The sequence below is a fragment of the Pelophylax lessonae genome (genome assembly GCF_965119305.1).
Source record: "Pelophylax lessonae genome assembly, chromosome: 7".
Taxonomy (NCBI): domain Eukaryota; kingdom Metazoa; phylum Chordata; class Amphibia; order Anura; family Ranidae; genus Pelophylax; species Pelophylax lessonae.
The window spans coordinates 201,678,069-201,690,437 of NC_138774.1; the positions used below are offsets into that span (position 1 = coordinate 201,678,069).

General features: G+C 50.1%; 1 protein-coding gene across 1 annotated transcript in view; it reads left to right on the forward strand.

Moving 5' to 3' along the window:
- The window catches only part of LOC309559654 (methyl-CpG-binding domain protein 1-like), a 58,055-nt gene that overhangs the window by 37,928 nt on the left and 7,758 nt on the right, over positions 1–12,369 (forward strand). Inside the window, exons 15-16 of the mRNA XM_082263003.1 lie at positions 1,432–1,533; positions 1,622–1,702. Of these exons, the coding sequence (XP_082119129.1) occupies positions 1,432–1,533; positions 1,622–1,702 (183 nt within the window). The remainder of the gene's footprint in view (positions 1–1,431; positions 1,534–1,621; positions 1,703–12,369) is intronic.

Below are 12,369 nucleotides of genomic sequence, written 5' to 3' on the forward strand. Positions count from 1 at the left end.
CCCGAAAAAATGTAAAAATCAAAATTTTTTAACATTTTAGGCCAATTTTTTTCTGCTACATATTTTTGGTGAAAAAAATCGCAATAAGCGTATTTTGATTGGTTTGTGCAAAAGTTATTGCGTTTACTAACTACGGGAAAGATTTATGTCATTTTTATTGTTTTTTTTTTTTTTTTTAACTAGTAATGGCGGCAATCTGCGTTTTTGTTTTGTGCGGGACTGCGACTTTGCGGCGGACAGATCTGACCCTTGACTGACATTTTTGACACTTTTGGGGGTACCAGTGACATTACTACAGTAATCGGTGCTATACATATGCACTGTTACTGTAAAAATGACACTGGCAGGGAAGGGGTTAACTTTGAGATCCAGGGGTTAAGTGTGTCCCTAGGGGCGTGCTTCTAACTGTCAAGGGGCGTGGCTTTTAATGTAACCACAGAGACATACAATCCTACATAGCAGGATCGTATGATCTCTGCAGTTACACCAGGGAGAATGACAGGTGGCTTTGTTTACATTAGCCGCCTGCCTTTCTCCCTCTCCTACGGGAGATCGCGAGTGGCTGGCGGACATCGGAGCCACCGTTCACTCGCACGGTGATGGCAGTGAGCGAGCGGGGGCCGGAGCGCGCCTCTGGCGGCGCGCTTGCTCGCCCCCTATTGGCTCGCGGGTGAGTGGCGTACCGATACCTCACTTTGCCCAGGAGGGGCTGACCGCCGCAGTATATATATATATATATATATATATATATATATATATTAAGTACATCTTAATGCATTCTGTGTATTAAGATAAAAAATCTTCTGTATGCAGTGGCCCACCCAACACTTACCTGAGATCCCTCTCTGTCCAGCGATGTCCACGAGTGTCTCAGCCATTCAAGATTCTCCCTCCTGATTGACTGAGACACATTGGCTTGCATGACTTTGACAGCAGAGGTAGCCAATCGGTAGAAAGGGGGCCGGGCGGGGAGCAGTCACTCGGCTCGGGTGTTTTCCATAGTAAGCTGCTTGCTGTGGGGGCACTGAACAGGAAGGAGGCACCAGGAGCACAGAAGAGGGACCTGAGAAGAGGAGGATCCAGGCTGCTCTGTGCAAATCCACTGCAACAGAGTAGGTAAGTATACCATGTTTGTTATTTTTATAGGAAAAAAACAAGACCTTAGCTAAACATTTGGCAGGTCTGCAGAACTGTGCTCAGTGTGTCAGGATCTGATTTTTCAATTTAGAGATCTTGTATTTGTGGAGATTTTTATTATACTGCAAGTCCATCAGTTAGCATTTATTGTATGGTTTCAAAAAAGGTTTTTGTAGCTCCCTTGTCGCAGATCAGTAGTGATTATACATGTCTGTAACATGACCACAGAACACCACCAGGTTTGCACCCTTTTGAGATTAGCTAGTGTTTTCTTCACATGTATTCTTGTTACAGGATGGTGGTGCCTGGATCATTGGCAAAGTGGAGACCAAACCAATAAAACAGGAGTGCAAAGAGAGTAACATAGTCGATCAGGACATACAAGAACAGCCCCTGGTAGTCTGTATTTTTTATGTATTTAGTACAGAACTTGCAGCTTTAAATCTTCTTATGCTAATAATGTGCTTCTTCACAACTATTACAGGATCTTCACTGCCCGGTGAAAGCGGAAGAGTTTATTGTAGAGACAGATGATGTAGAGGCAGCTGATGAGAGCACTCCAGTGGTTAGTTGGCAAACTTTTGTGTTTGTCTTATATTCTTTTGTGTTATAATGAAAACAATTATATGCCTAGATTTAGCATCCATGCTAATGCTATCTCTGACCATCAAAAGAGATAATCAAAATAAAATATACATTTCTCTTTCGTTCATTGACAGACACAGATCCTGATCTTCTTACATTGGGTTATACTGCCCCCTACAGGAGTAGGACACTTGGCAAAAAAAAAGTCGGGCTACACATATGGGCAGTCCCAGGGGGTATACTCCCTCTCTCTGCTATAGCTACTCAGTTTTTTGTCTGCCTAGTCAGGAGTAAGGACCTAGTTCCTTGCTGGGAGCTCTGGTCCTGGCAATTTTTTTTTTTTTTTAAGATAGATTTTTTTTCTTCTGCTTTTTCCTGTGAGATCTACAATCAACTGCCGGATTGTGCGATGGGCTGGATAATCTTGATCTAGTTGTCACCCCTGTCTGGCCAGCGAGCGTGTGCAGACCTCAGCTCCGCGCTAGGTTGGCTGCGACATAGCCCCACCAGACGTGAGCTGGCCTGGTCACGGCCCATGTCACAGCGTTCCTCCTGGCCGACATCCCCCCATTTCGATGGCGAGGGGTTTTGTCTTTAGCAGTGCCCGCCTGGTTCCTGGTATGGTGTGTAACTGTCCCCCCCTCTTCCCCTGGAGGGTTTTGGGGTGGATGTGTGCCCCTTCACGGGACGGTCGGACCCCCGGGTTCCCCCCCTTTCTGTCAGGCACCCTCTTTCATCTGTCCCCCCATCCTACCCCCCTCAACTTATGCTGGGGCTGTGCGTGTGGTCTGGTCCACCTCCTGGGGTGGGGGCAGGGCATACTGGGGGGTGCGCCGCCGGCGCCTAAATGATCGGCTTGGGGGGGCGGGGGGACGGGGGCTGTATCTGTTGGGGGCTCCTTGCCAGGTCCCTCCATCCTGCCTAGGCCTGTCCTTGAGACCTAGAGATCTCTCCTGGGAGCCTCGTGGGGCCGCCAATTTGTTGTAGATGTGTGCAGCAATGCAACGGCCGCTATGTTTGTGTAGTCCGGCCATTTTGCGGCGGTCTGCCATAGAAAACAGCGATCGCAGCTCGTACAGTGCAGATTAAACGAGGCAGCCATGATTCCAGTTAGAGTTCCCCCGCCTTTAAGGACCCGGCTGACAAGAAGGCGGAGGCTGTGGCCCGCAATAGGTACACCCTGGCTGGTTTGGCACTGAGGCCAATATTCACCATTGCCCTGATATCGCAGCCACTGACCGAATGTGCTAAGCTTTTTCGCCATGACATGGAGGGGGAGTAGCTCCCCCCTGCTTTTGCTGAGCTAGCGGGCCAGCTGGTCCAGGGGCTGCAGTTTATCTGTGATGCCTCTTTGGATGCAGCTCGGCTTTCTGTTTCGGCAGTGGTCCTTGGGCGTGTCTTTTGGCTCAAATGCTGTTCTACGGACCAGGCTTCTAGAAAGGTCTGACTGATCTTTCTTTTCGAGGAATAAATTGGAGTAGGGATTTGAGATCGCCTGTTTTTTGCTACTCTGGATGACATCATTAAAGGTCTCACAGGGGGGGGAAGAGAACCTTTCTTCCGCAGGCTCCTAAGGACAAGGACCCTCATCGTAGATGTTGGCGGTTTTTTTTTTCGTCCCTCAGGATCGACTGATAAGTGATTGAAGCCCTTTGGGGCCTCCTCTGGAGGATCCAAGCGAACTTGGTCTGGCAAGTCAAGACCGGGCTTCTCCAGACCCGCGGACAAGGCTTCTTCGGCATGAAGGTGCGCCCTCACTTGTATCGGGGGTGGGGGGGGGGGGAGACATCTTTGCTGGTTTCCAGACCCGTGGACTTCCCTGGTACAAGACAAGTTAGTCCACTAAGTCATTCGGTCCGGCTTGTTCCAGCCCTCTCCACCGTACACATTCCCAGGGTGGAACTTGGCAGGCGTTGGACCAAGGGGAGTGGTCCCTTCATCCGGAGGTATTTCATCAGTTGTGTCTCCGGTGGGGCATCCCCGAGGTGGATCTGTTGGCGTCTTGGCTCAACAGAAAGGTGCAGAGGTTTGTGGTTGGGTCACGGGATTCTCTGGCGGACACCACAGATGCACTGGTGGCCCCGTGGGGTCAGTATTGTCTGATTTACGCTTTCTGCCATCACATCTATGCAGGATCTAGGCAGAAGGGATTTCGTTCATCTTAGTGGCTCCGGACTGGCCTCGCCGGGCTTGGTATGCTGATCTGGTACGGCTGGTCGCCGATGTTCCTTGGAAGCTTCCTCTCAGGGAGGATCTGCTGTCCCAAGGACTGATCTTCCACCCTGCTTTACAGTCGCTGGCTTTGTTGGCTTAACTGTTGAACGCCAGGTGCTAAAGGATAGAGGTTTATCTGAGTCGGTGATTCCTACACTGTTAAAAGCTAGGAAATCTTCTAGAAAGACCTACCATCGTACGTGCAAGACGTACATTGCGTGGCGTGAGTCTCTTGGGGTTCATCCTTGCTCCTTCTCGGTGGCTCGGATCTTGACCTTCCTTCAATGGGGGGTTGAACAGAAATTGGCCTTGAGTAAAATCAAGGGCCAGGTGCCAGCTTTGACAGTCTTCTTCCAATGACCTTTGGCCACACACTCCCTGGTGCGTACCTTTTTCTTCAGGGTATCCGACATTTGGTTCCTCAGTTGTGGTCTCCGTTGCCGCCTTGGGAACCTCAATTTGGCGCTTTCGGGCCTCCAGAAGCCTCCCTTTGGGAACCTTCGGGAGATTTCCGTGCTTACGCTGTTCCAGAAGGTGGCCATTTGGTGGCTATCACCTTTGGGCGCAGTGTCGGAACTGGCGGCATTATCCTGTCGTTCACCTTACCTGGTGATTCACAGAGATAAGGTGGTTCTTCGTTCCTGTCCGTCATTCGTTCCAAAGGTTGTCTCTGATTTTCAGTTGAATGAAGACCTTGTGTTGCCCTCCCTGTGTCCCAGGCCTAAACATCCGAAAGAAATTCCCTTGCATGCCTTTGGTGTGGCCTGGGCAATTAGGGTGTACCTGGCAGCCACGTAGTATTTCAGGAAGGCTGACTCACTGTTAGTGCTCATGGTTGGGCCTTATAAAGGCTTGTCCCCTTCCTCTTCGACCATTTCCAGATGGATCAGACAGACCGTGGATCAGGCCTATTCAATCAAGGGTCAGGTTTCTCCTTTCCTTGTTAAGACGCACTCTTCTAGGGCGCTTAGTGCCTCCTGGGCCTTCCATCTATAGGCGTCAGTGACGCAGGTTTACAAGGCGGCCACCTGGTCATCGGTGCACACTTTCACAAAGTTTTATAAATTGAATGTGTTGGCATCTGAGAATGCTTCTTTTGGCCGCAAGGTTTTGCAGGCTGCTGTTGAGAAGACCTGATCCTCTTTGAGGGTGTATTGTTTTATTCAGGTGGGCTTCAGTTTTGGATGAGCTCCTGTTGCCTGGTTGGCTACTATTTAGCCTTAGGAATTTTTTTGCTCTTCCCGCCCCTCATGTTGGGACTGGTTTGGGATGTCCCAATGGTAAAAATATCAGGAGCTGTGTCTGTCAATGAACAAAAGAGAAAAAGGGATTTTCGACTTACTGTAAAATCCATTTCTCTGATGTTTTGACGGACACAGCACCCATCCCTCTGTGGAGTTGTAATTCTTCTGACACTGCTTTTAACAAAACTGAGTACCTATAGCAGGGAGAGGGAGTTTACCCCCTGGGACTGCCCATAGGCATAGCCAGACTTTTTTTTTTTTTTTTCTGCCTAGTGTCCTACTCCTGTAGGGAGCAGTATAACCCAATGGTTAAGATGAGGAGTTGTGTTCGTCAATGAACATCAAAGAAATGGATTTTACGGTAAGTCAGAATCTGATTTTTCTCTTAGCTGCTGTCATTTAATTTTGTAAATAAGGTAATTTTTTTCTCTTTCACTGATGTGCACTGATGAGGAGGCACTGATAGGCAGCACTTATGGGAAATGATAGGTGGCACCACTGACGGACACTGCTGGGGCTGATTATCAGTGCCCTGATTACCTGTACACGCTGATCGGCTCTCCTTGCCTCACACTCTAATGCCCCATACACACATGCAGATTATCTGCAGACTTTTGTCTGCAGACTTACCAAAACCATATAATATGAGGTCAAACCTAAACATTTTCAATTTGTATGCAATCCGGCAGGCCCTTGCACTACATAGAAAAGGTAAGTCTGCAGACAAAAGTTTGCAGATAATCTGCACGTGTGTATGGGGCATTAGTCTCTCGTGTCATCAGCTCTTTACCGAGAACACAGCGCAACCAAGATCGCCGCGCTGAGAATGGGCGACCATCCTATGACGTCGGCCCAAAACAAAAGACGATCCCGCCCGCCATCATTTGACTATACAGTGGTTGGGAGGTGGTTAAAGAATGTTTGTACGTGGACTGGGCTTACCCAATCAAATTGTTCGTTCTCTCAAAAAAGTTTGCTGAGCTGTACCCTATGGAAAGTGAGTTCACTAAGAAATGGAGTATGCCTTTACTTTTATATCTCAACAAGTCACTGACGGTCGCAGTAGACAATGTCCCAGTATTTAAAGGATCAGTTCACCGTTGGACAATGTTATATGTTCCACCTGTTTTTAGGATGGATCATGTAACCTGTTCCAGGATCTGTACCCCGCGCGGGCACGGGGATCCTCTCCCAGCTGCTGTCACGATTTGTAAATAGTGCAGCCTTGTAGGAGTGTGCCAAAGCCTGAAGGTTTGGTCTCGTTGCACAACGAGAGAGAGAGAGAGATCCTTGTAGTGGGAATACTGAGGCAAGCAGGTGCGTGGATTAAAGGACTGAATTCAGCAACTGACTAGGAGTCTTGCTATTACACATGCAGGATCTCATGGCTAAAATGTTGGTCAGCAGAGTAGCTCTGTAAAAAGCATGTCGAACCTTTACTCTTTCAGGAGGAACGTATGTTTGGCCTGTCACTGAATGATTACATTCACAAAAAAACTGTGGGTAAGATTACCCTGTTGCTGCTTAAAGTGGAGTTCCACCCATAAGTGAAACTTCTGGTTTAAGGCCTCCTGACCCCCTGACATGCCACATTTGGCATGTAATTTTTTTTTTTTGGTGGGGGGGGGGGACCTCGTTTTGACAGCTACCCGCTCCCACCTCCGCTCAGGCCACCTAGGTGGCTCGAGCGGAAGTTCTCCTTACCTCCCTCCCTGCAATCTTCTGGGACACGTCACAGGTCCCAGAAGATTAACCGTCCACTCAAGACGTGCAGTGGCACTCGCACATGTGCAGTGCGCACCCGGCTGTGAAGCCACAAGCTGTCACAGCCGGTTGCCCAGGCTAGAGATGCCAGTGCCGCGGGGAGAAGAGGGAGAGAACCGAGGCTCCCGCTGGCCATATCGTTGGATCGTGGGACAAGTGAGTGTGTGTTTATTAAAGGTCAGCAGCTACACGTCTGTGTTACTTTCAAGAACCTTGGACGTCTCTGATCGGGACAAATGGGTTCACAGACTAATTAGTTCAGGGTACAAGATCGATTTTTGGTCTCGCCCAGCAGACAGGTTCTTTCCATCAAATCTCTGTCTCCGGATCGATAGAAGGATCTCAGGGAAGCAGTGCAAACTCTCCTTGCACGGGGAGCGATTTTGCCGGTTCCTCAGCAGGAATGATTTTGAGGTTTTTATTCAAACCTGTTCACAGTGCCCAGACAGGAGGGCAAGGTGCGTCCAATTCTGGACCTCAAATCACTGCACTGCTTTGTGCAGGTGCAGAAGTTCGGATGGAATCCATTCGGTCGGGGGTAGCATCTTTACATCAGGGGGACTTTGTGGCCTCCATAGCTGTAAATGATGCGTATCTGCACATAACTATTTACGATGGTCATCAGCGGTGTCTCCGTTTCGCAGTGGCGGAGGAGCACTTTCAATTTGTGGCATTACCCTTTGGTCTAGCTTCCGCTCCTAGGGTATTCACCAAGGTTTTGGCCCCGGTGTTGACTTGCTATGCAAAAAGGGGATGGCGATCCTCGACTATCTGGACGATCTCCTGTTGAGGGCAAGCTCTCTTGTCCCCTTGTCGGGCAACCTGGCATTCACGGTTCAGACACTTCAGGAGTTCGGGTGGACCATCAACTTCCAGAAGTCTGCACTGACTCCGTCAGTGCGCCTGAACTACCTGGGCATGATCTTAGACTCCTCTCAGGTGAGGGTCTTTCTCCCAGAGGGAAAATTTTAGGCCTTGCAGGGCGAGATCAGTTGCTGATGGATCTCTTCTCCCTGTGGACGTGTATGAGGTCCTTGGGGCTGTTGGTGTCGACTTTCGAGGCGGTCCCATTTGCTAAATTTCACACAAGGCCTCTACAAACAGAGCTTCTTGTCAAGTGAGACAAGGACCTGCAGTCCTTGGACAGAATGATATGTCTAAGCCGTCTCACGAGGTTGGAGCTCTCTTGGTGGCTTCTGTCGCCCGCTCTGAGCCAAGGCAGGTCCGTTCTGCCACTGTTGTGGACAGTGGTCACCACGGATGCCAGCCTGTCAGGCTGGGGCGGAGTACTGGACACTTTGTGTCCAGGGAACGTGGTCGCTGGAGGAATCATCCTTACCGATAAATGTCCTGGAGCTAAGGATGATCAAACTCTGTCTGCTCCATTGGACGCCTCGGCTGCACGGCTTTCCTGTTCGGGTACAATCCGACAATGCCGTGGCTGTGGCCTACATCAGTCATCCGGGGGGCACTAAGAGTGTCCGGGGGGTCAGGGAAGTGGCTGAGATCCTGATTTGGGCCGAGGCACATGTTCCGGCTCTCTCCGCTGTTCACATTTCAGGTGTGGAGAATTGGCAGGCGGATTACCTGAGTTGTCAAGTTCTGGATCAGGGGGAATGGTCCCTGCATCAGGAAGTTTTCCCTTGTCGTCTTTCAGGACAGCACTTCTGAGAGAACCTGGCTCCTCCCTTCATAGGAAACACCGTCCCAATCTAATTGATTTAAGCCTCCTTCCAGCTGGCTGCCTCAGTTCTGGTGTTTCCTCCAGCGGGGAGACACTGTCCAAAGAGGAGCCATAGCTGAGGCTGGGAAGCTGAAGCTAAAAGAGAGCCAGGTACTCTCAGAAGCGGCCAGAAAAACAGCACAAGGGGGGACCCGCTTACCTGTCGGCTGCAAGAAATGTATCACCCCAGCCCCGCTCATGGGGGCGTTCAGGCTGGGGGGCCTGCTCTCCACGCTCGGGGAGAGAGTCCGATTGTGCACTGCCCCCCGCTGTACAACCCGGTGTGGAGCAACCGGGCCGGATGACTGGAGACGTCACTTCCGGTAGGGGCGGGCTTTTCCGTCGGCAACCGCAACTTCCGGGTCGCGACGGTGAGCGGGCCAGATATGAAGACTGGTGCATTGAAACTGCTGGGGGACAGCTGCTTGAAAGAGTTCGTGAGCCACTCCAGGAGCCATGTCAGAGGCACAGGTCTCAGGGACTGCTCCGGGGGAGAACAGCACCAGCCACCATAAGGCAAGGAGACCTGGGGAGGTACTCCCTTACCTGCCTCCCACTAGCTCCATTTTCCTTTCCCCTAGAGGCTCTTTAAGGGGATCAGGGAGGCTTGAGGGTCACACTGTGGGATCTTTTGGTGATGGTCGTCCCTAGTAACACCCTCTGTTGGGGCAAGCTGTGCGGGCTGGGGGCACTAGTAGGAGTATGTTTTTACTATGTTTGTTTTTTTTTGTATTGCTAAGAAGAGATGCCCTCCCTGCAAAGAAAACATGGGGGAATCCTGGACTAAACCTTTATGCAGAGAGTGTCTGGATAGTTTAGTCAGAGAGCACACTGAAAGTAAAAATGCAGACTTAGCCACATCTGTCAAGGAGCTTACTAGCACTTTCCAGTCGTTTAAGGAATTGTTTGCTAATATCCAGCTTCCGCAGAGTTCCCCCAAGTCGGCACGGCAGAAAATTGCTCCAACGCCACAGGTACTACCTTCGACAAGTGGGGAGGTACCTGCGGTTTCTAAACGTCAGGGGGAAGAGTGCGACCCCCCAATTCCCAAGGGGAATCTGAGGCAGAGGGGTCGAATGGGGAATCCAACAGAACCTCTAGGTACAAGCTGTCTCTGGAAGAGGTGGAGGGCCTTTTAGCGGCTATCCACACTACTCTGGGAATCCAAGAAGAAAAGAAAGCCTTATCCCTACATGATCAGATGCAAGCGGGTCTGGGCAAACCTAAGAAAAAGGTTTTTCCAGTACAGGAGGTCCTAGTAGACACCGTAAAGGGAGAATGGCAGGACCCAGAAAGGAAACCCTTCTTTTCAAGAGCTCTAAAGAGAAGATTTTCTTTTTCTGAGGAGGATTTGGCGGTCTGGAACAAATCGCCTAAACTGGACGCAGCCTTTTCACGAGTCTCCAGGCATACGGATTTCGCTTTCGAGGATATGGGGTCGCTTCCCGAACCCATGGATAAGCGGGCAGACTCCCTCCTTAAAAAAGCATGGGACTCATCTCTGTGAAACCTAAAGCCTGCGATGGCAATTACTGTGGTAGCTAGAAACATGGAGTATTGGCTAACACAGATAAAAGCACACATTGAGGCGGGTACTGCTAAGGAGACCATATTGTCCTCCTTTCCCATGCTGCTACGGGAAGTAGCATACATTGCAGATGCCTCCGCAGAGTCGGTGCGCATGACAGCCAGGTCATCTGCCTTAACCAATTTGGCTAGGAGAGCCCTCTGGTTAAAAACTTGGCAAGGAGACGGGGGATCTAAAGCCAAGCTGTGTGGGATCCCATTTACAGGGGACCACCTATTTGGCCCTGGGTTAGAGACCATCCTAGATCAAACGGCAGATCGGAAGAAATCCTTTTCAGTAAAACAGGGGAAAAAGACGGGGTTCAACAGAAGGTCTTATCCCCAAAAGAACTTTTCAGCTCCAAGAAAATATGAAGGGCAGAGGAAATCTTGGAGTCAAAAAGGAAAGGGCCATGGGGGGGGGGCTATTTTTCGCGCTCCTGAACAGCCCAGGAAGTCACAATGACAACCTCACCACAGTGGGAGGAAGACTGGGGGCTTTTCTCCCATGGTGGGAAGAGATCACCTCCAGCCCCTTTATCCTGCAGATCATAAGACAGGGTTATCAGCTGGAGTTCTCAAGCCCCTCTCCTGCCAGAATGTTAATTACCCATCTACCAAAGTGCGAAAAGAAGGCCATGGCCATACTCTCCTCCCTCAAGGACCTAAAGAAACAGAAGGTCACCAGGAGGGTTTCACCAGGGGAAGTGGGAGAAGGGTTTTATTCCCACATTTTCGTGGTAGTAAAGCCCTCAGGCAGTCACAGGTTAATTCTAAACCTAAAACCCCTGAATCGTTCAATCAGATACAGGAAGTTCAGGATGGACTCTTATCTGTTCGATAAGGACTATCCTACCCCCACAGTGTTATATGGCCTCAATAGACCTCAAGGATGCCTACCTGCACATTCCCATTGCAGAGAAAAGCCAAAAGTTCCTGATGTTAGCCATAAAAACAGGGAAGGACATTCAACACTGGCAATTTCAAGCCCTCCCATTTGGCCTCTCCTCTTCCCCCCCGAATATTCACCAAGGTTATGGTAGAGACCTTGGCATTCATGCGCCTACAGGGGTTGTCGATCATTGCGTACTTGGCCGACCTGCTACTGTTCGCCCACTCCCAAGAACAATTGTCCAAGGACCTCCGGAATGCAACACGAATTCTGGAAAGTCTGGGTTGGCTACTGAATCTAGAAAAATCCTCCTTAGTACCAACACAAAGGATTTTGTTCTTGGGGTACCAGATAGACTCCACAGTCCAAAAAGTCTTCCTAACTCTGGAGGACAAGAAACAGAAGATAAACAAAGCGGTAGGACAGTTACAAACCAACCAAGCAATCTCAGTTAGACAGTCTGTCTATTCTGGGGTTACTAACAGCGGCCATCCCAGCAGTTCAGTGGGCAGATCTGCATTTTCGTCCCTTGCAGCTATTCATTCTGGAAGCTTGGGACCGCAGCCAGGACTCCCTGGATACTTTAATCCACATCCCAACCGGAGTAAAAAGATCTCTGTGGTGGTGGAGAAAAGATGCAAATCTATCGCAGGGCCTCTGTTGGGTTCAGATAGCTTCCACCATTATCACCACGGATGCAAGCGGCACAGGCTGGGGGGCCCATCTGGGATCCAAGCTAGCTCAGGGGGCTTGGGAACCGGAGGAAGCGAAACAATCCTCCACTGGAGGGAATTGAGGGCAGTAGAGCTAGCCCTCAGAGCCTTCCAGGAAGACTTGCAGGGACGCCAAATCCAGGTTCGGTCGGACAATGCCACAGTGGTGGCATATGTAAACCAACAGGGGGGAACCAGGAGCAATCTCCTATGGGGTTTGGCAAAGAGGATTTTTCAATGGGCCGAAGTCCCAAGTTCTCTCTCTTTCGGCAGTTCATCTCAAGGGAGAGTTAAACCAACTAGCTGACTTTCTCAGCAGGAAAACTGTAAGAGAAGGCGACTGGACGCTAAATCGGGAGGAGTTCAATGGGATTACCCAGAGATGGGGAATACCAAACATCGACCTGTTTGCCTCACGGCAGAACACAAAGACGACTCAATTCTTTTCCCTGAGCAGATGGGACGGAGCTCTAGGAGTGGATGCTCTGGCTCAATCTTGGGTTTTCCCCACATCTTATGCCTTCCCTTCGC